This window comes from Haliaeetus albicilla, chromosome 5 (assembly GCF_947461875.1).
Source record: "Haliaeetus albicilla chromosome 5, bHalAlb1.1, whole genome shotgun sequence".
NCBI lineage: Eukaryota > Metazoa > Chordata > Aves > Accipitriformes > Accipitridae > Haliaeetus > Haliaeetus albicilla.
In genome coordinates, this window is record NC_091487.1 from 27,054,008 (window position 1) to 27,074,480 (window position 20,473).

Consider the following 20,473-nt stretch of genomic DNA (forward strand, 5'->3'; position numbering starts at 1 on the left):
CGGGTGGTAGGGCCCACGCGGCGCCGTGCGGACGGACGGGGTGGGGGTCCGGCCCACCTCTCCCCCCTCGCGCCCCTCCCCGCCGCGCTTGGGCGGTGGTAGGGGCCCGCTCCGCCCCTCGTGTCCCCCCTGCCCCCCCCCCGGCGGCGGCGCGGGTGGTGCGTCCCGGCAGCAGCCGCGTCCCGGCCGGCGCCCGCCCCCTCCGCCTTGTCATTGATGTTGTTGTTTTTGTCGCAGGAGCCGGAGGCGAGGCCGGGGCCGCCGCCGCTGCCGCCGCCTGTGGCCGCCGCCGCCGCAGCAGCAGCGGGGCTCGGGCCGGCGCCAGGCATGTCGGTGTGCGGGGAGGCGGTGGGCGCCGGCTCCCTGCCCAGCGAGCTGGTGGTCCACATCTTCTCCTTCCTGGCGGGCCCCGACCGGCTGCGGGCCTCGGCCGCCTGCTCGCACTGGCGGGAGTGCCTCTTCTACCCGGCCCTCTGGCCGCGCCTCCGCCTCAGCCTCCGCGTCTCGCCGGCCGAGCGCCCGCGCCTCGAGTTCCTCATGCGCAAGTGCGGCTGGTTCGTCCGCGAACTGCGCGTACAGTTCGCCGCCGACAACTACCCCAGCGGCGGAGGGGGGGCGGCGGCGGCGGCGGGCGAGGGCGCCGCGGCGGCGGGCGACGGGGAGGCGCCTCCGCTGTGCCCGCGCTGGCTCGACCTGCTGAGGACCTACCTGGAGCTGGTGCTGTGCGTCCTGAGCAGCGTCCGCAACAACAGGTACCGCCGCCGGGCCGGGCCCGGGCGGGGGGGGAGAGGGCCGCGCCTCGCCCGGCGGGAGCGTGAGGGGAGGCGGCAGGCGGAGCCCCGCAGCCCCCCCCCCGAGGCGCGCGGGGCCGGCGGCCGGCCGGCCCGTCCGCTTCCGCGGGCGGGAGCGACGGCCGCTGCCGGCAACGGCGCCTGCGGGTGACCCGCGCCGGCCGGTTCCTGCTGGGGCTGCGCCTCCGGAGCCCGGCGGGGCGGGGGGGGGCCCGCGCAGCCGGCGCGGGTGACCCGGTGGATGTTTCTGCGGCTGCGAGTTGAGCAGAAACGGAGGCGCGCGGCTTCAAACCGCCTTGTTTTTACCGTAGCCTGTAGTTGGATGGGGAATAGAAACGCAGGCGTTTAGTTGGCAAGGGGCTAGTCGATATGCAAAACAGATGGGGCTGCAATAATAAAAACTCCTTCGTCCTTTTGAAGGGAGGGGGGACGCGGCTCAAATGGAGCAAGTGAGAGCTGGGAGTTTGACTTTGGTTCTCGCTTGAAAATAGAAGCCTTACTACGCACGGGCTTTCGACATCTTATGCGTGATTGAAAAATAATTAGCGTCATAAGAAATTAGGAGGGGGGTTAAAATCACAGCACCGGTGTTTTTCTGGAGGGAGAGGGATGGAGTGCTGCCCCGCAAAAATACTTCCACCTTTCCAGCTATGAGGGTTTTTTGCCGTTGGGAAGCTGAGCTTTCATGCCAACTCTTGTGTTACCTGCTAAGCTGAGATTTGACTCAGTTTTAACTAGGAAGAGTTTTTCATGTTTGTTTATTGAAAAAAATACTTCAGCCGTAGGAATTCCTTCACCAATTTGAATTTGAGTGATAGAAACCTTTTCCTATGGTTTGGACTTAAGATGTATTTAGATCCTGCTTTTTCACAGACTTAGTTTGGCAGGTTAGATTATTCCTCAGGTTGGAGTTCTTTAAAATGAAAATACTTGCATTCTCTTTACCATATGTGGGTGTGATCAAGACAAATATCTTTAAAAAAAGTTAATAATCAAATATCCTAATATATGGCCTCTAGTCAGCACCTAGGGCAGGAAAGCAAGGATATTAGGTTATCATGTGTTTGGAAAGCGATGCAGATTTTAGGATAGGAAATGGTTAATGTTATTTTGCCTCTGTGTGCATATAGCTTTGCCTATCAAGAAGAAAAAAAGCTGCAAGTATTTCACGGTATATTTAGGATAGATTAAACGTTGTGGATGGCCTTTGGAAGACCGTCTGCAGCTGAATCACAGTCTGGACACCATCCCTCTTTGATTCCGGAGGGATTAGAGAGTAGTTTGAGGCCTTCCTTGCTTCTTTATTTTGAATTGGAGCAAGAGAACTTTTAAAATGTAATTCCTCGTTGGTTGGAGTTGAATGCAAATGTGGTGTGTGAAGTCTCACTTTCAGTTCCTCTGCTCTGTTGTGCCCAGCAGGTACTTCCTGTGGTGCAGCTGCGATGGTTGAGAGTTAGAAACCTTACTTCTGGAAATACCTAGCTGGTCCCAGCTCACCTTTATCTTAATTTATTTCTTGCCCTATGAATCCTCGGTGTGCAAATCACGATCGTCTGTCTTGATCGGTCTTCTCTTGCCTTTAAGGAGCTTTCAGTTAACTGTTGAATCTTTGGGAAATCCAGCTAGTGTCATAAGTGGAAAAATCATAATTGGTGACAGAAAAAAAAGCAATGTTGGTGATTATCTGATCTGAGACAAATAGCACGACGCGGGCTTGGAATTTTAAAATAAATAGTATCTGCAGGAGATGTTGCCTGGGGGTTTTGTTGGAAAAACTAGAATGCCTTTTTTTTTTTTTCTCTGTCTCACTAAAGTATGAGGCTGCCAAAATCAAATGCGTTGTGAGAAGGCTTTTGGTATGCTTTTTCTTTTCTTTTGAAAAAGATTCATTCTCCATGGCCTTATCTGAAACTTGTACAAGGACACTTGCTTTCTAAAGTTCTTTTTACAGATTCTGTATGCACAGTGTAGCAGGACTGCAGTAAAATACTATGTAGAAGTAGTTGTTTCTCCAGTACCTGTTCTCTGGTAGATTAGTATAATTTCAGTGGTAAGCCAGAGGTGAAAAGTTACCAACTTCGATAGGATTTTGCATTACTGTACTTTCTTGCTGTCTTCAAATCATTTGCATGCTGCTCCTTTGTTTTGAAATTAATAGCGTATGACCGGGCAACACATGGTACCTGGTTATTACAGCAGGCGCTTTTTTTTTAATGAGCATTTTAAAAATGGAGGGGGATTTGCATTAAACACTTGACCTTTTATTCAGATTCATTTTCTGAATAGACTTCTTTTTTCCCTTGAACAGACAAGGGTTTTAGTTTATTTTTATGTGGTTTTTTTCTTGCAGGGTAGCTGCTGATAACTGATTAGTTTGCATGTAGGACATTTGTTTTTAGCTCTTTAAGTAGAGTTTTGAGATTGAAACGAGGTGGGAAGGAACATTAACATGTGCCAAATCGCTGCTTAGTTTTTAGGGTGACTGAATGTCTAAACCAGGGGCATTGTCACCTGCCTGATGCTTAGTTTTGTCTAAGGAATGACCGCAGTCTAGTCACTTTATTTCTCTGCTTCTGTTTATTCATCCGTAACTCAAGGATAATTAACAATTCCTTCTTGCGTTTGCCGTATGTCATTGTACATGGGATAGCTATTGTAATTTGCAAAATAATGGAAACAGCAGTGTTTTTAACTTCTCCAGTGGCTGAATCACTGTAAATGCATTCCTTTTGGAATTAAGTTTAAAACAGGATGGTTCTTTCATAACTCCTGTCAGCCCTTATGATAGCTTTTTGGCAGAGAAGTTCAAAGAACTTCCATCTTATACTTCAGAACTGGGGAGGAAGAAATCTACTTTTGTCAAATGGCATGCTGTTTCTTAACTGTGTAATCTTGTTGTAGGCTTTTAAACCTGTTATTTAACAACAGTGAGGACCCCCCTCCTTGCAGGAAAAAAAAACGTACTTTAGATGGCTCTAGAATTCCTTGAGGATTTACAGTACTGCAGGACCTGAGAAAAGTAATGACTAAAAGTAATGCAATTTCTAGATGCTTTCTTGGGTAGAGGAGAATGATGTGTATTTTTGCTAATACAAGCACTTTCTGTACAACATAAAATTGCCAATTTCTAAGCAAATCAGCGTGTTAAGTCTCTAGAAAAATATTTCAGAGTGGCCTTTGCTAATTCTGATGGAATTAAGTGACTACTTGTCTGCAACTTGGTTTAAAAACAACTGATAATATTTTGACAAGCATTACTGCTGGCGGCCAGTTATCATCCAAAAAGATATGTTCTAGGTCTGTCCCATATTTGGGGTAGAGCTCAAGTTGCCATAAACTTTATTTTGTGGGTGGCAGCATATTACTCCCAAAATATTGCTTTAATAGCACTGGGACCACGATGAGCTCTAAAAATCTATAATTTATTTAATTAAAAGGTACTAAAGTAGAGTTTGTAGTGATCTGTAACTTTTCCCTGAGCTTTTATGTTTATGACAGTAAATAAAGCAAAATAACAAAGTATATTATTGTTTAAACAGTTGATGTTCTACTCCCTATTAAAAAAAAAAAGGCGTGGGGCCGGTGGGCGTAATGTTCTGCAGCAGCATCAGGGGGGACAATTTGTTTCTTACTGGCTCTTACGAGATCCCAGTAATCTGTGCCTTCTCAAACTGATCTTTCAAAACTAAGTTCTGGAAGGCAGGTGGGAGGGCAACAAACTTTCTGTGAGTCATTTCAGTGCATGCAGCAGCTAATAAGCAACTGCTAATCATTCAGTAGGAAAATTCTGTGTTCTTTTATGTAATGCTGAAATCCCAAAGTACGGTCTCTCCTCTAACTGACTACAAAGGAAGATAGGAAGGTAGTGATTCCCCTCCTCTTTCCCCTGCAGTATGTTAATTTGTGTGACTTGTTTGATCTTTGCTGTGGAAATAAAAATGCAGCTCAGAGTAAAACTGTGGTATCTTGGTGAAGTATGGTATCTGTTGGAGTTGCCAAAAACTGGTGAATTGCTCAGAACAGTAGACTGCACCTGTATTTAAGGTTTTCCAATTACTCTCTTCTATTGGTCTTAGCATGCAGCTGAAACTGGCAAAAACTAGTAAAATAACACAATATGTGCCTTACCACTTTGTTCATGTTGAATGTAGGCAAGGTCATTTTGTTCTCTTTTCATTGGGTGTTCAAAAAAACCAACCAAAACTGAAGATGGAGCCTAGTAAGAAGCTTATTATTTTCAGTATGCTTGTTGAGCTAGTGGAAAATAAATGGTTTAGAAATCCCCCCAAAACACATGTTTTTTCCCCAGCTGTGTGCATGGGTAGTACATAGGATTAAGATGCCATTATGACTTTTAGCAAAAGGTGACAATTAACTTCTAAATAATTCTATTTAAATAGCAATCATTTTACTAGCTCTCTGAAATAAAGATGTGAGCTGAATGCCGTAGAGATTGTATGACTGCAAACAGTAGCAAAAGTCTAATACTGTGTTGAACTGTGATCGGATTTGTTGATGGTAATAACTGTGCTGTGAATGGAAGAATAATTGGATGTTTTCATTGCTTAAGTTTTGAGGCAGAGAACTTTTCTGTGCGTCTCTGTAGCGCATGAAATGGCAGTCAAATAGCTGTAGTAAAAATGCGTGAGATACTAGTAAGTAGTGTTTTATGTGTCCTGTAGTTTGGTGGTTCTAAAATTAATGCTTGCCTACAGTAGCATTCACTGGGGGTATGAGTAGCATGAACAAGACTTTGCAATGTGAATATGCAGGTGATTCACAATTGTTCTGAAGATTGCATTTTGCCTCTTGGCTCTGAGAATTAAGTCACTGAGATCAGAAGATAAAAGCTTAGTTACAGCATTGGCTGTGAACACTGCCTTTACACCAGGTGGAGGTTTCTGCTGCTTTCCTTGTCATACCAGACTATGTCTTACAGCTTTTGAGGAAAGAAGAGCCTGAAATACTCTTGGTGGTGGTGCCAGGGTCTTCAGATTTCCCTGCCAAGCTTATTCTTCAGTATGATCAGGCATTGCCTTAGTCAGATTTATAAGAATATTGAGCATGTGGTCAGGGCTCCATTTATATTAATGTATCATCAGTATAGTAGTCCTGTACTTAAAAGTTTAAATATTAAATTGTTAGAATTTCTGAAACAGTTGTAAAATCTAGGTATTTTGCTCCAGTATTTGTCTGACTCAATACGAAGCTTGTGGATCTTGCTATTAAGTTGTTGTTCACCTATAGAATAAAAGTAGCAGGTGGAACAGTGGATAGACTTCTAGTGTATGGTTATTGAATACAGGAACTTCAAAATAGGTAAATTATGATTTCTAGTAGATAGCAATTACAGGCTACAATTCATACTTAAAAAATGTAAAACTTGACTACCTGATACTGGTTGTTTTTTCCCCTCTCCTCTTGGTAGAATTATCAGCTCATACTGTGGAAGTAGTGAACTGGCACCAGAGCTTCCCTATGCTTTGAGCATTGTAACTGTATTGTATTTTCCTCAAAACTGATCTGAAATATTAGCATATGATTTGTAAGCCAGCAGAAATAAGGATTTATGTGACTCAATTGTCAGCTACAGGTTAATTGACATCTACTGTTTAAGGTGAATTTAACTCATGTATCCATTTGTGATGAAACTGGAGTTTCTGCCATGTTAATTATCAACTGCAGACTAGTCTTTCCATGTTAGGAGTAAATCTAATTTACAGCATGTATAAATAAAAAAATGTTGACCCAAAACTTAGTTAAAAAAATAAAAATCTTAAAAGTAAATGCCACACAGGTACGCTAAAACTGCAGTCATTTTTGTATATCTTGCTTGATCTTTTTTAGGAATAGAAAAGATGCAAGTCAGAGAAATAAACTGTACTAGGGAAAGGAAAACTGACTGTCTAGCACACCGAGTCATGTCCAGCATGAACTTAAAGGTTCTCCTTTCACTTCTTTTTTGGTATCCCTTCTAAAAGTTAAAATTGTGTGTCATGGTGGATCACTAATCCTCTTCTGGTCACTGATGGGAAATTTTAGAACAGATTCCCCTACTTTAATACAACAGAAATTAGACACTGATTAGGGTGTGGGGAGCTTTTGCTTTTCCTGTCTGAGGTTTGTGTTGCCTCGATTGTGGCAGGTTTGGGCTCCCATTTGTAACCTAGCTGCAGTACATAAGTGCTCAGACAGGGTTGTTTGTGGTTGCATTCTACTTGGGCATTAAATGCAGTGTTAAATGTTAAAAGGAACAAGTATTTGATGTTTTCATCTGTGACACTTACCACATATGTTCCAAGGATTAAAAAAATGCATGAAAGCACTGCTAAAAGTTTTCTTCATGGTGCTGCCCTGCTGAAAATACTCCTATGGTGACTGAAAACTGGCATTTGCTTTTACAGCTGGATTCAGCAGTTTGTGTAGTCTTCTTCGCCTTTATATTTCACTCTCATTTTCTGTAGTTGCATGTGTGCCTGTATAGCAGGACAGTAGGATGTTTCCCAAAAAAGACTACGTGTTCCATTTAATAATGTGTTCTTATTGCCTGTGTTTGTCTTATCCAGAATGATTCCTCACAATGTTTTAATTTTGTGTACAGATTGCTTTTTATTTTGTCGTTTCATAGGAACCTCCAGAAGTTAAGTCTCTTTGGGGATATAAGCATTCTGCAGCAACATGGAAGTATATCAAATACATACCTCGGTAAGGTTGACCCTGATGGCAAGAAGATTAAGCAGTAAGTTATATTTGTAAATTATCAAATACATTAAAATAATAAAAACAGATAACAGAACACAGATTTTCATGCCTGAAATACATGACTGAGAAAGCTTTACGTTTTTTAATAGGATGAGAATCTAATTTCTTAAATTGAGCTGATTTCTGTTCCTGCTATTTACATGAAGTAGTCTGGGTTTGTGGCTTTTTCTTTTTCCCTTCTCAGCAGGGTGAGAATCCTTTCTTTCCTCTTTTCATTGTGTTCTAGAAACAATATTATGTTAATGGCACAAAAGGGGGAGGAGGGATGGGGAGTTGTTACCAGCACCTCTACTATGGCTGTACATGAAAAAAATTAGAAAAGGAAGTAGTCTGTTGTATTTCATAAGAATTGAGAACATGTAGCAAGTTAACTTGAAAGAGAACATGAACACAAACAACTTATTTCAAGTTGCATCTCAAAACTAGGTTATGTATTTGCAGAATTCCTGGAAGATCATAGCTCACAACATGCTTGTTTAGTTCAGAGGTGTATTTTAGCTTGCCTTAATTACATTACCATGCAGTCCTTCAGTGTTTATAATCAGAATAGCTAGTTGTTCTTCTTTAGAAAAGGTTAATTACAATGTAAAAAGCTACTGACTTCTGGAATAAATTACCACAGAGGGATTGATGCTAAGTTAACTATTTTAGCAGTTTTGCTAAAACTTTCCATGTAGATAAAGCCTGAATACCATCATTTTAATTTGTGTCAGTTTAAACATCTTTCTCCCAGTAGCTTGGGAGTGGAATGAGTACAGCCACTCTAGATCTTTACTATTATTTCTTTAGAGTGGTTTTAGAACTAGTGTAGGTATATTATCAGGTCAATGTATGTATGTGAACACAACCATTGAACTAAATGTTTGGTCCTGAGGTAAATTTGCAAAACGGTACAAATATAGATGTGTATCACATACTGTGTCTTTGTCATCCATTATGCTTAGAATGCAGAACTTAGAGCAATTTGGGATTCTATTTAACATATGTACTGTAGTGCTGTGTGCAGGTAAAAGCTCCTTTTTTTTCATATCCTTTGTTGTGGAAACATAAATATATAATCAAACCTTTGCCAAGGGGCTTGAAGAGAGCCATCTAAGCAGGTGTTTACTCAGCTGAGTGCATGGTTAAATTTTTTTTCAAACAAATAACAAAAATAAGTGTGCACATTTCAGAGCCATAAACCGTTCAAAACTCATCTAATTTGAAGTTAGTCTTTTTGGTGAATATTGAGCTTGCACATTTTGAAACGAGCAAGTAAATGCTACCTCTTGTTTGGTTTTGGTGTTTGGGGTTTTTTTTTCTAGAATAAAATAACGTATTTGGGACCTGCTAGTCCTTTTCTAAATTAAAGGGAAGCTGGCAGTGTTTTATTCGGTGTTCTCAAGTTCATCGGCACTAGCAGCAGATTTACTTCAGAAAGTAGATCTTTATGGCTCCTTAGTCTTGTCTTTTGCACTTGGGATTTGCATCAGGTAAGCTGCAAAACACGGATACTGATAACTAATGCTGAAGGATATTGAGCAGCCTTTGGAGACAGTGTTGTTGGTAGCTGAGGATTTTTGGAACCTGTATGATGATAAAGCTTACTAGCTGTTTCAGAAACTTCCTGCAATTAAAGCAGTCAGGGGAGAAAATGTGACAATTCTTAAGTCCATAGCATTGAGCTGGGTGTAGCAGACTGTGGGTGAAATCTCAGCTAGCACAGAACCATTAGGATGCTTCCCCAGGTTAAGACTAAGGGTTGTTCTGAGGGAGAGGAGGCTTTGGATGGTGTTTTCAAAAATGTACTTTTGCAGTGGTCAGAATGGGTTTGTATTGCTGGTTCTTTTTCTGTATAGCATATGTGTCCCTGGTTACTTTCTAAAATTCTCTTTACAACTTAGTTCATTACTGTTGGGAAGCTCAGTGTACACAATACATTTGTCTTGAGTTGAACAAAAGGCAGTTGTTTAAAATTTTGGCTTTCTGAAATCTGCTTCCCATGATTGATCTGATCTGTGTGGTTCAGATAGTTTGGTTTCCCAAAGAACCAGTTTAGCCTCTGTTATTAAACAAAACATTTTGATTGATAGTCTCTAATTAATCAAATAGGCTCCATATGGACCTTAGTAATATGTTTGTTTCCTGTCCAGGGCCAGTGATGTGCTTCAGTACTTATGGGTCAGGACTGTTTTTTGGTCTTAAACAGTAACTCAGCCTGTCTAGTCAGGCTTTGGTCTGTCCTCTGGCTGAAAGCACCATTTGGGGCATTAGTTGTGAAAGTAATTTATTTTGAGTTTTTTATTTTTAAATAGTTTGTTCCAGTATGATCATTTGTAGGTTTCAGGTTGATGGTGAGCATCCCATAATTGCTGCTTACAGGGAGCAAAGGGGACTAATAAAGTACACTTGTTGAGTCATCACTAGGTTATGTTACTTTCTCGCATGTGCTGAGCTCTGCTTGTATTTTGTGTTATACTTACTAAACCATGCTTAAATGCTTTATAAGCAACTTTAAGATAACTGTGTAAGTTAGGATAAATGTTGTGCTACATTCTAGGCAGTTGAAGTAAAAGTTAGTATGATAATCAAGTAGGTGTTAACTCCCAACAATTGACTTAATGTGTCTAAATTTTTAGAACAGAGTTCACACTATTTTTGCAAACTCCAGTTAGATGCAGTCTATTTAGGAAAAATAGGATGTGCGCAAGAATTTGCAGGGGAGGAAAAACCCCTGTTATGGTGTTTGAAAAATTTATTTGAAATATGTGAAAACTAATGGCATATGGTTTATATTGTGCTTCCTGTCTGGCCTTACATAAAGCAGGTATTAAAAACAATCCAGAAGTGATCACTATTAAATATTCTCTATTGACATGTTTGATATCTTTTTATTAAATTGGCAAAGATCTAGAGGAAGGTGGCTGGACAGTTTTCTTAGGACCTACAAATTGGTAGACTAACAGCACAAATCTAAATACTTGTATAAATACTTAAGTGCTAGCACTAAAAAGTTGATGTGTAGGTAGCATTAAATAAGTATCTCTCTTTTTTTAAAAATTTAGTGCAATTCCCACAGGGGAGGAAACCCACCCTACAGCTGCAGAGTTCTTTGTCATGTTTCTTTGAAGTTGTGTGAGCACTAGAACAGCACTCTTCTAAGCTTAGATGTTTAAGTTGTGTCACAAGCACAACTTAAAGAGATTTTTAGTGCAGTGAGGTATATAGATGGTACTATTCTACTGAGCATCTCAAAATTGATTTGTCATCTTTTCAATTGTTCTGTACAATATTACAAGCACTATTGACTACTTGGACTATTACAAAATAAATTCTGCCATTGCTGCAACCATTACAGCACCTTTTGTAGATTTGTATGGTGAGAGGGGGGAGGGAAGAGTCCCTTCATTGGAAGACATTAGAGAGGTTCCTGTGGTAGAACCTTTTTTGGGGGGGAGATTGTCAGAGAGTCTGCCTTCATTTAAGCATTGGCAGGAATAATTGTGAAACAAACATTGCCAGGATCAAACAGGGCTCATCTGAACTGTAAAAGAATTTAGGATTAAAATAGCAAAACTATATTATCTGTGACTCTTGACCTGTTGTTTAAAACTGTGTTTAATTTGTGTCGCAGTTGCCAGTCCTCAGTTTAAAAAAAAAAAATATTCAGAGAAGATCTGGAAAAACTGAAGTCTTTAAACCTGATGACTATACTAGGCAAAACCTTGGGAACTATTCTGAGGTGTATAATAGATAAATACAATGACCACACCAACTTTTCCACTTACAAAGAGAAGTCAGGCCTTGCAAACCCAGTACATTCTTAGGAGAAGGAAGAAAGCACATGCAGGCAAGAGAGAGGATGAATAAGGATTGCTCTTTTAACTTTCTTTCAACAGAAGGATTATGGGGCATCAAAGGTAGTATGTGACAGGTTCAGAGCAAGCAAGAAGAGAGGGGAATTGCACTGCAGAGTTCTTTATTATTGGATGTTACAGTTGCTGAAAGCTTACTTGGCTTAAAGAGGAGCCTGGATAAATTTGTAGAAGTGAGGTCCCTGAGGGTTACTAAGTACAGAAAGCCAGCTCTGGGTCAGGAGGTCTGAGTTACAAATTTCTGGAAACTAAGGAGATATGTGCTTTCCTTGTTCTGTCACACTTCTTAAGGCATTAGTGTTTCTCTGCTGTCAGTCAGGGTACTGGGCTAAATAAGCCTTTAATTTTGCCTGGACATTATCTTGATTAAAGATATGTGCATGAGAATAATAACTTTGTAAAATTGTTTTGCTTAGATTTATAAAGTATACAGATATCCATAACAATAAAGGAAAAAGTGATTCTTGCAAAACATTACCTGATTTGAGGCACAAAGATTTCTGCTGATTTTGTACTGGAGGTGTTTACATCTTATTTCTTGGCATTTCAAGTCTGGCTCGACTGCTTCCCTTAAATGCTGTTCTTTCCTTCTGGCTGACCAGGGTTTGAGATCAAACTGTCATCTACACATGTCCTAGAATGTATGTGCTCAAAGAACACTTGTCATTTGGGCAGGAGAACTCTTTTGGCCTTAGCGGCTGTGGGATGAAGACTGGAAAAATACTTACTTGGAGAAAGCTTGTAGAATTTGACTGTTCTATTTGAATTTAGTATTCAAAATCTTATCTGAAAATGCTTCTGTTGCCTTCCAGAATTAAATATCTAACTTAAAGAACATCCCTTCATAAAAAAAAATAAAGGGGTAGGAGAGGTGGCATGCATCAGAAGTGGTACATAGTAATCATGCAGTGTAATAAATGGCATGAGGATTCTGGCAGTGCCGGAATCATCTGGCACTGATAATCTGAAATTGAAATGTTACCAGGTCCAGGTTGTTTTGGTAAAACTTAAACCTGTTGACACCTGAAAATCCGGTTAGCTGAATATTCAGAATTATTTAAAGGATCTTCTTACATGTTTGTTCTTTACCCTTTAATGAGCAAAGTCAAGCAAGTAATTTCAGATCATTCTAACTTATGCTCAAAGTCAAGTTTCTGCAGCCTTTCACTGAAAATGACAGGTTTTTTCCATATTGAATTTGGAGTTCTGGAGAGGGTAGCCAATATGAGAAGCTGTTTTTAAAAACAAGAACTCTGTTTTAAAAGCATTACAGGTTTTCTTATTTGCATAACCTTAAAATATATGTGGGAGGGTGTTAAATACATGCTGAGAAATACATGAAATGAAGGTTCATAGTGTGCCACTGTTTTTGAAAGACAAAGTACATAATTTTCTCAAGATAGTTTATTTTAACCTTTTAAGTGCAGTGAAGGTTAAATTGCTGTGGGAGGTCTGCAGAGTCAAGTTCTAATATTTGTAGTTCACAAGAACTGTAATAATAGCACCTTCCTGCAGAATAAGGCCATCAATGAAAGAAGAATAATTCTCAAGTAAAAAAAAATAGAATGGTATGCAATTGGTAAGACTAAACCATGTTTAATAGGATCATTGTCTGTTTTGTTTACTTGCAGAATACAACAGCTGTTTGAAGAGATATTAGGCAATAGCAGGCAATTGAAATGGCTGTCTTGTGGGTTTATGCTGCAAATAGTAACTCCCACATCATTGTCCTCCTTATCAAACCCCATAGCCAACAGCATGGAACATCTGAGCTTATTGGACAACCACATCCCTGGTAATACCACTCTTATCACTGCAGTTGAATTGGAGCGCTTTGTGAATCTGCGTTCGCTCGCTTTGGATTTCTGTGATTTTACAGCTGAAATGGCAAGAGTCCTGGCTGACAGCAACCATGTGCCTTTGCATCGACTGTCTCTCCTGGTCCACAGTGTTTCCATAATGCACAAGTCATTGGACAGTATGCCAGAAGATGAGAATTGGAAGGCGCTGACTCGCAACAGCACTAATCTTCGGGTCTATATAATGGCTTTTGATGTCAAGAGTGATGATATGCTAAGGATTCTTAAGCCCAGTATCCCCCTAGAGAGGATTCATTTTGACAGCTACATCACTTGTGTTTCAGGGGCTGTTGTTGACCTCATATCCAGGCAGTATGACAAGTTCCTCACTCATTTTATACTAATGAATGATGTGATAGATATGTCTGGCTTCCCAGATCTTAGTGACAACCGGAATGAAGATCCACTTGTCTTATTAGCCTGGAGGTGCACAAGACTGTCTCTCCTAGCTGTTCATGGTAGGTAATACATTGCATGGGCATAGTATGTGACTTTGAAATACAACACTTCAGCCTTTCTAATCATAATGTGCTTTAGTGGAGTGCTGTTCAAGAGTCTGCTGCACAGCTGCTATACATGCTGTTGTACCTAATACTGGTATTTTCATGTTTGAAAATAGGAAGGCATTTATTGTCTATGAGTTCTAAACATGCTTGTAGCTTAATAACTTCTGTTGAGAAGTCACATAGGATTTTATTAGACCATTCACAGAAATAAGGATAACTAAGAACTGAGCATTCCAGGAGGCTTATCCTGAAAGTGGTCTGCACTGTGCAAGTTCCACCAAGTGGCTGGTTATGTGAATGTGAACACTGAAAACATTTGCTGTTTTACTGTGAGCTCATATGCTGGCAATATTAGATGATTGTGCTTCCTGTTTGTACATAACACGGGTTAAGTGCCCCAAGGCTGAGGGGAGGAAGTCTGTTTCCAGTTTGGTAGGACTTTGCCAGCAGATGAAGACTGAAAAATACAATGTGGAGGAGGTTGCCTCACTGAGTGCATTGGTTTCACTGGTAATATCAGAGCTAGGTATTACCTATTTATTTGCCATATAATTGCAAATTAAAAAAAAAAAAGTGTGCATTTATATTGAGCTCTGTCATCAGTACAGTACTCACTAGAAATTACAGTTGTTTGGCAAATTTTAAGGCTACTGAAACTGAAATAGTGCAGAATAGTTCTTTTTGTTTGTGCCGGAATCAGCTTACCAAGACCAAGTTTGCCGATACGTGAAGGAGTTAAGCGATGACTCTGTATTGTGTTGCATAAGAATGAATGCATTTCCTCAGACTGCATGGGGGAGTAAATCTCCAGTCATTCAGCACAAACAGGAGAGAACTTCAGCAGTATTCACATTTCCATTGGTTAAAGTCAGAAGGTCCTGCTGTATTTGCTAGAAAAAAATTTTCCACTGTCTTCTATTGAAAAATCATTGCGGGGAGAGGGAATCAATTCAGCTGCCTCTCCTTTATAGTTTCCAGGTCTGACAGATTTTGGATACTGGCAGGTGACCTTACCACTCTAAATGTGGATTTTAGCAGTTTCTTTTAACATTTGGATACAAGTTTGAGGACCTTTAAAACAAACACCACCACCCACCACCCCCCCTCCCCCAAGGTGTTACCTTAAATTATCCTCCTACTGCAGGGAAGTCCTTTATTTAAACTTAAAAAGATGGTAAAATATCTGAGCATAAACTAGTGTAAGTGTCTAATGTCAGTGTATGTCTATTCAGTAGAAGGTATTGGTCTGTGCAGAGCATTGGGAAAGCAAATGCCTTCTACAATTCTGTCTAGCAAATAGTTGTTGCTGCATCTTCTTTGGAGAGATGCTGTGTATACTTGGGGGAGAGCATGGCCAAATATCACCCTTGCTCTGATGTTGGGATTCAGATTCTTTCCCCTTCTTTTCTCCCCTCCTTGCAGCAGAAGCTAGTTAAGCTGCTTATAAATGTCTCCTGGTCTTTTTTAAGCTGTGAATATGACTGCTCTGGTACTATAGCTTAAGCATCTTTCTTCTGGAGTAGCAACTGTGAGAAGAATATGACTAGGAAGAAAGATACAGAATGCTGTGATGCTTCAGTACAGCATCTTAGCCTCATGCTTGTATTTTGTGAGGTTTACCAAGTAATGGTTTCTGGCTCCACTTGTCATATTCTTCAGGATACTATCAAGCTTCCTTTAGGAAAAAATGGTGGTTTTGTTCAAGGTGCCATAATTCACTTTATATGTAAGTGCTCAGGTTTCTTCTCCTGTTTCCTGAAGTGGTTGTTACTTGGTTTCCAATACTCTTTTTTTCTTTGTTTGTTTTCCCTCTTTTGCTATTCGTTTGCTCTGAAAAAGGCTTTGATTTACATGTAGTTTTGGCTGCCACTTGTCACTGACCAAAAGAGGAGAGGAGAAACATACCTTAAGGACACTCTTTTCCTGGGGTGCCTTGAGATTCTCTTCTGTCTTCTCTGGGAAGTAGTATGATCTTTCCAGCAGGGTAGCATCTTCAGGAGCAGAGGAGAGCTGATTGAAGGATATTAAATGCATCCTTGCAGAATGAAGGAAGGGTGTGAAGAGTGTGTGGTTGTTGGGGATGGGATGGAGACAGTAGGATAATCAGAGTGGTATGATCTGGCACTGTGAATAAAAAGCACAGCCCATCTATGGGGGTTGAAGTCTTTTTTTTTTTTTTTTTTAATTTTTCCCATTCCTCTTTAAGAGAAGGACACTTCATGTGGATTTTCAAGACTTTGTGTTGTAAGCATACTGTGTTACCTATAAGATGCTCAGTTTTATTCTGTCCATGAGCAAAACTAAAGTTGAAGTTTTTACTAGCAAGGAAAAACAAATTATGGTGCTGCTCATGGTGAATTTGTTGTTCAGTGGTACTTGTGGTAAAGTGATCATTCCCTCTTACCTCTGAATACTTCAGCTGGGCAGAGCTTTTTGGCTGCTGGAAGGTTACTGAGAAACTTAAGGCAAAACTTTTGAAAGGAGAGTTAATTGAAAATGAGATTAGGTTGAGAATAAGATGGTTGTTCCATCTGACCTTGAAAAGTTATAGCAAAAGCCATACACCTGAACCACAAGGATGGTACAGGGGACTTAACTGCAGGTTTTATTCCCTTTATTCTTGCACTTTCTGTCAAGGATTTCTTTAGTGAATTCCTTTACTGTCAAGATAACTGGAAGGTGTTGTGAGCTCCTTCAAATCCTGATAGGGGAGTGTCATTGCACAGGTGGAGTTTTCCATTGGGTTTAATGTCTTACAGCCTTATTGACAGCTTCATCTTCTGTGGACAGTTGTGCTGGTGGTGAAGTATCAGCAGATGAAAATTGTGGGAATTCGTGCATTCCTAGTGGTTAATATACCAGAAATGAGCCATACAGATATGTGCAGGCTTCTTTGTTGAAAACCTACCCTGAGCAATGTATTTACAGGAAAGCTTAGAGACAAACAGTAGGAAAAAGTAAAAGAAAACAGAATGAAACATTCTCCTTTCTTAATTACTTTAACATCAGTTTTCTTAATTCTTTAACTAGCTGTCTTATTTTGATACATTATGACCTAGAGGATGTTAAGTGCATTGTTGAAGACCAAACCACAGTTAGTTTTTATTTCTCAGCAGCTTAACTTTCCCAGTTTCAGATACTGTGTAAACTGCAGCCTTACTTGGACTCTAAGTTGGGTAACTCGCCAAGAGGCTTAGCACCTGTGAGAATGATGATGAAGGCAGAAATGAGCCTTTCATTTTGCAATGGAAGGGCTGACTTGGCAGAGCTTCCAGAAAGGGAAGTTCCTAGATCATATGTGGCTTCCATCTGAATAAGGAGGAGCTGAGCATTTGCCTTAGCCAGGGTACAGAAACCTAACAGGTAGCTGGGGAGTAGGTGCTTTTAAAGAGGAATGCCAATATACAATAATGGAAAGAGAGGGAAGCTTTGTAATTTTGTTTATTTTCGGATAGAATAACAAGATATATGTAGTTTTTTGTTCTTTTTTTTTTTAATACTGGTGTGTCCTATTTCCTGGAGAGGCTTCTGGTTTATGTGTGTTGGATTTTTTTTGTTAGTTTGTTTTATTTGGGGGTTGGTTTTGTTTTTTTTTAAGTCTACCTCTAATGCAACAAAAGCAGACTTCAGATTTTTTTTTTTCTAGTACAAGCAGAGTTTTAAAACAGTCCTTTTATACATTCGCTTAAAATAATTGATTACTCACTTTTTTCATTCTGTATATTATGAAGTAGGTCATAGGAGGTCTGAAATTGTAGATAATAACTTAACTTGGAGTAAAGAAGTCCACTTATCTACAAATGGTGAAAAGATTGGTCAAACTACCTGAAATATTTTTGATACTTCCTTATTCAGAATATAAAATGGGGTTTTATCACTTGCAACCAAAAAAAAAACCCAAAACAAGGCTGTAGGGGGGGTTCTGCCAGATGGAAGATTATAAAATAGGTTGGGAAGGATGTTGAGATGGTCTGGTATTAAGTACTTCAGTAAAAAAATGCCTTTTAGCAAAATGACAGAGCAACTCACCTTTTTTTTTTTTTTTCCCCCTGTAGGTTACACAGTTTGGGCTCATAATCTTATAGCAATTGCTCGTCTTCGTGGCTCTGACCTGAAAGTTCTGGAAGTCACAGAAGAAAGCATTGATTTTGACCAAGGAGAACTGGCCGATCAGGATGTGGATCCAGTACACAATCTCATTGAGCAAGTATCTCTCGGATTGGGTCGACCTTGGCATGCAGTCATGGACATAGAGCTGCTCAGTGTCTTCACTGAGCCAACCCGTCACTTTTACAGAGAGATGCAAAGCTTCAGTGAAGGCATTTAGCTCCTTATTTACAATTCCTGTGGTTACATATGCAAGTAGGGTCCTATTATGTTTTTTTCAGTAGCGTGAATTAACCCCTTTTGTGCTGTGTTTAATCAGTATTAGCTATATAGAGTTATATATGTGTATTCTACTTCTTGATCAAAGAACGTAGTCGGGTATTGGTTTAGAAGCTGAAAGTGGCAGTGTTTAGGGTTTTCACGGTTAATGGACTTGTCTACCAAACCTTACAGAGATACAGCCAAAGGCTGTCTGAGGTTGCCGGCTAACTTTACTTTTATTAACTGCATTTTGAATGATTTTACTATTATATCGGAGTTCTGTGCTCAGGAGCCAACTCTTTAATACCCATATCCATAGCCCAGTGGATTTCTGTGCTGTCATTGTGTGCTTAATCTGGTAGCATGCTACTTAATAATAGGCTTAAAGGAAGAGAAGTCTATCCAGGGCTGTTCATTGTAAGACTCTCACCTTGCTTTATTTCACATGCGGATTCTGAAGCATGACTTAACTACCATTCTCAGCTCTTCTCAGCTGTTAAGCGGTGGTGTGAAACACTAGCTTTTCAGGTACTTGCACTTACAGACTCACTCCATAAGCTGTAGTCTTTTGGGTTCTTCGCAAACTCCTCCTCGTTTATTCTCATGTTCTGTCATCTTCCTTAAAAGTTAGCTTTGGGCCAAAGTTTAAAAGAAAAAAAGCAAGAATGTGTACTCCGATGAGGTAAAAACATAACAGTGAAGACTTCAATACAAAGGTATACACCTGCAAACAAACATTAGTCGTGAAATCCCTAGCAACCAAGTCACTGGATTTTCTCTGTCAGCGCCTGTGTCAGCTGCCAAAGAATAGATTAAAAACGAAGAAGTGCCCACATGCTGGCAGGGGCAGGCCAACTTTTGGCCAGCCAGATACTGCTAGATTGTAATATATAAGGTCGAATTTCGACCTGTGGTACACAGCTGTGCTGTGGCTCAGTCAGCAACCTCAGAACTCTTAACAAACATGCACCTGTTTCACTGTGAATAGTGAATGTAAAGGAAGGAAAGGAAACAAATACAAAGCTTGTTCTATCACAGGTATGAGCTGCTATGATGCATGAAGAACATTCCATGAAGTATGTTTTAAAATCTTGTTATATCTGAGAGGCTTTAAAAGCCGACTTAACTGTTTCAGGGCAACCGCGGTACAGACGTGGTCTCTGTGAGACTTCCACCTGACCCCAGTTTTAAGTGGTACGAATGTTGTGCATTTAATGTTTAAAGGACAGTCTGCAATAATAAAGTAAGTGGCCAACGTGGGTGCCCAGCAGTGCTGAGACCTGGCTGCTATATTGTAAGCTTTGGAAAACACAATTTATGCAACAGATGTCCAGATATGATTCTATTTATGGAAAAAGTTTATATGTGTTTTACAAATGGTTTTACCATCTTATATTAAAATGACCTTTTGACAGGTGTGCGCTGTTTTGTCTCCAGTGAGCACATACCATGCGGATTTTATATGTACATCAGTAGAGTGAATCCACTGGCACAGTGTGTGTATATGCCAGATGTGGTGAGATTTTATCTTATAAATGTGATCAGATTAAAAAAAAAAAAACCTCCTGACAGAAAATGTAAGGAAACCAGCTGAATGTTTGAATTGATGACTGATGTTGTATGGTTTATGTTAAATGTATATTCTTTTAATCAATGAATAAAGCATTAAAAATTGATTGCTGTATAAAACATTTTATTGTATCAGCATGAAGATTTTTAGAATTAAAACGCAACATCGTTTATAAGCTGTGTGTAACTGGTAGCTCCCATTGTGTTTAGGTCAGCAAAAGAGTCTAAAATAAGTCGTACAGTAATTTTTTTAAATTTGGCTGAATTTTGTCAACATTTTGGGGGGGTGGAGGAAGGGGAGGGATGCTTTGCTAAAGATCAGACTATCAGACCAGTTAGCACAAACAGTATATCATGATATGACTTATTAGACTGATACAGTAAACTGTGGATTGTAGAATATAGAAGACTATTTTTGAGAAATTCCTGCATCCATTGCAATTGCTTAAATCAAAATCTAATATGTGCTCAAGAAAAATGTGTAGTACTTCTTTGGTGTCCCACTATTAAATAGATTATGAATACCTGCAATGCTTCAGTTTGACATTTTATCTGTACTCAAGACTACGTAGCTGTGCATTCTGAATGAAGACTGCAAATGTCTGGTAAGCTGTTGAAGAGCTGCCATGCCCTGCAATGGCTGATTGTGCTGTGAGAATTGGCGGAGTGGCTGTTCAGTGTGTGCGTGCCAAGCACAGATTTAATTTGAGCTTCTGAACTTCATTTTATGATGGTCCAAACCCCTATCAAGCATGAAAATCGCA

The 20,473-nt window shown here is 40.2% G+C and overlaps 1 protein-coding gene across 1 annotated transcript; it reads left to right on the plus strand.

Annotated features, from left to right (window-relative positions):
* The first annotated feature begins 141 nt into the window (after positions 1 to 141).
* On the plus strand, positions 142 to 20,240 carry FBXO33 (F-box protein 33). Its single transcript, XM_069783916.1, has 4 exons — positions 142 to 752; positions 7,420 to 7,530; positions 13,039 to 13,724; positions 17,828 to 20,240. Exons 1-4 carry the CDS (start codon positions 217 to 219, stop codon positions 18,097 to 18,099), a joined length of 1,605 nt encoding a protein of 534 aa, XP_069640017.1. The 5' UTR covers positions 142 to 216; the 3' UTR covers positions 18,100 to 20,240.
* Positions 20,241 to 20,473: the final 233 nt, after the last annotated feature.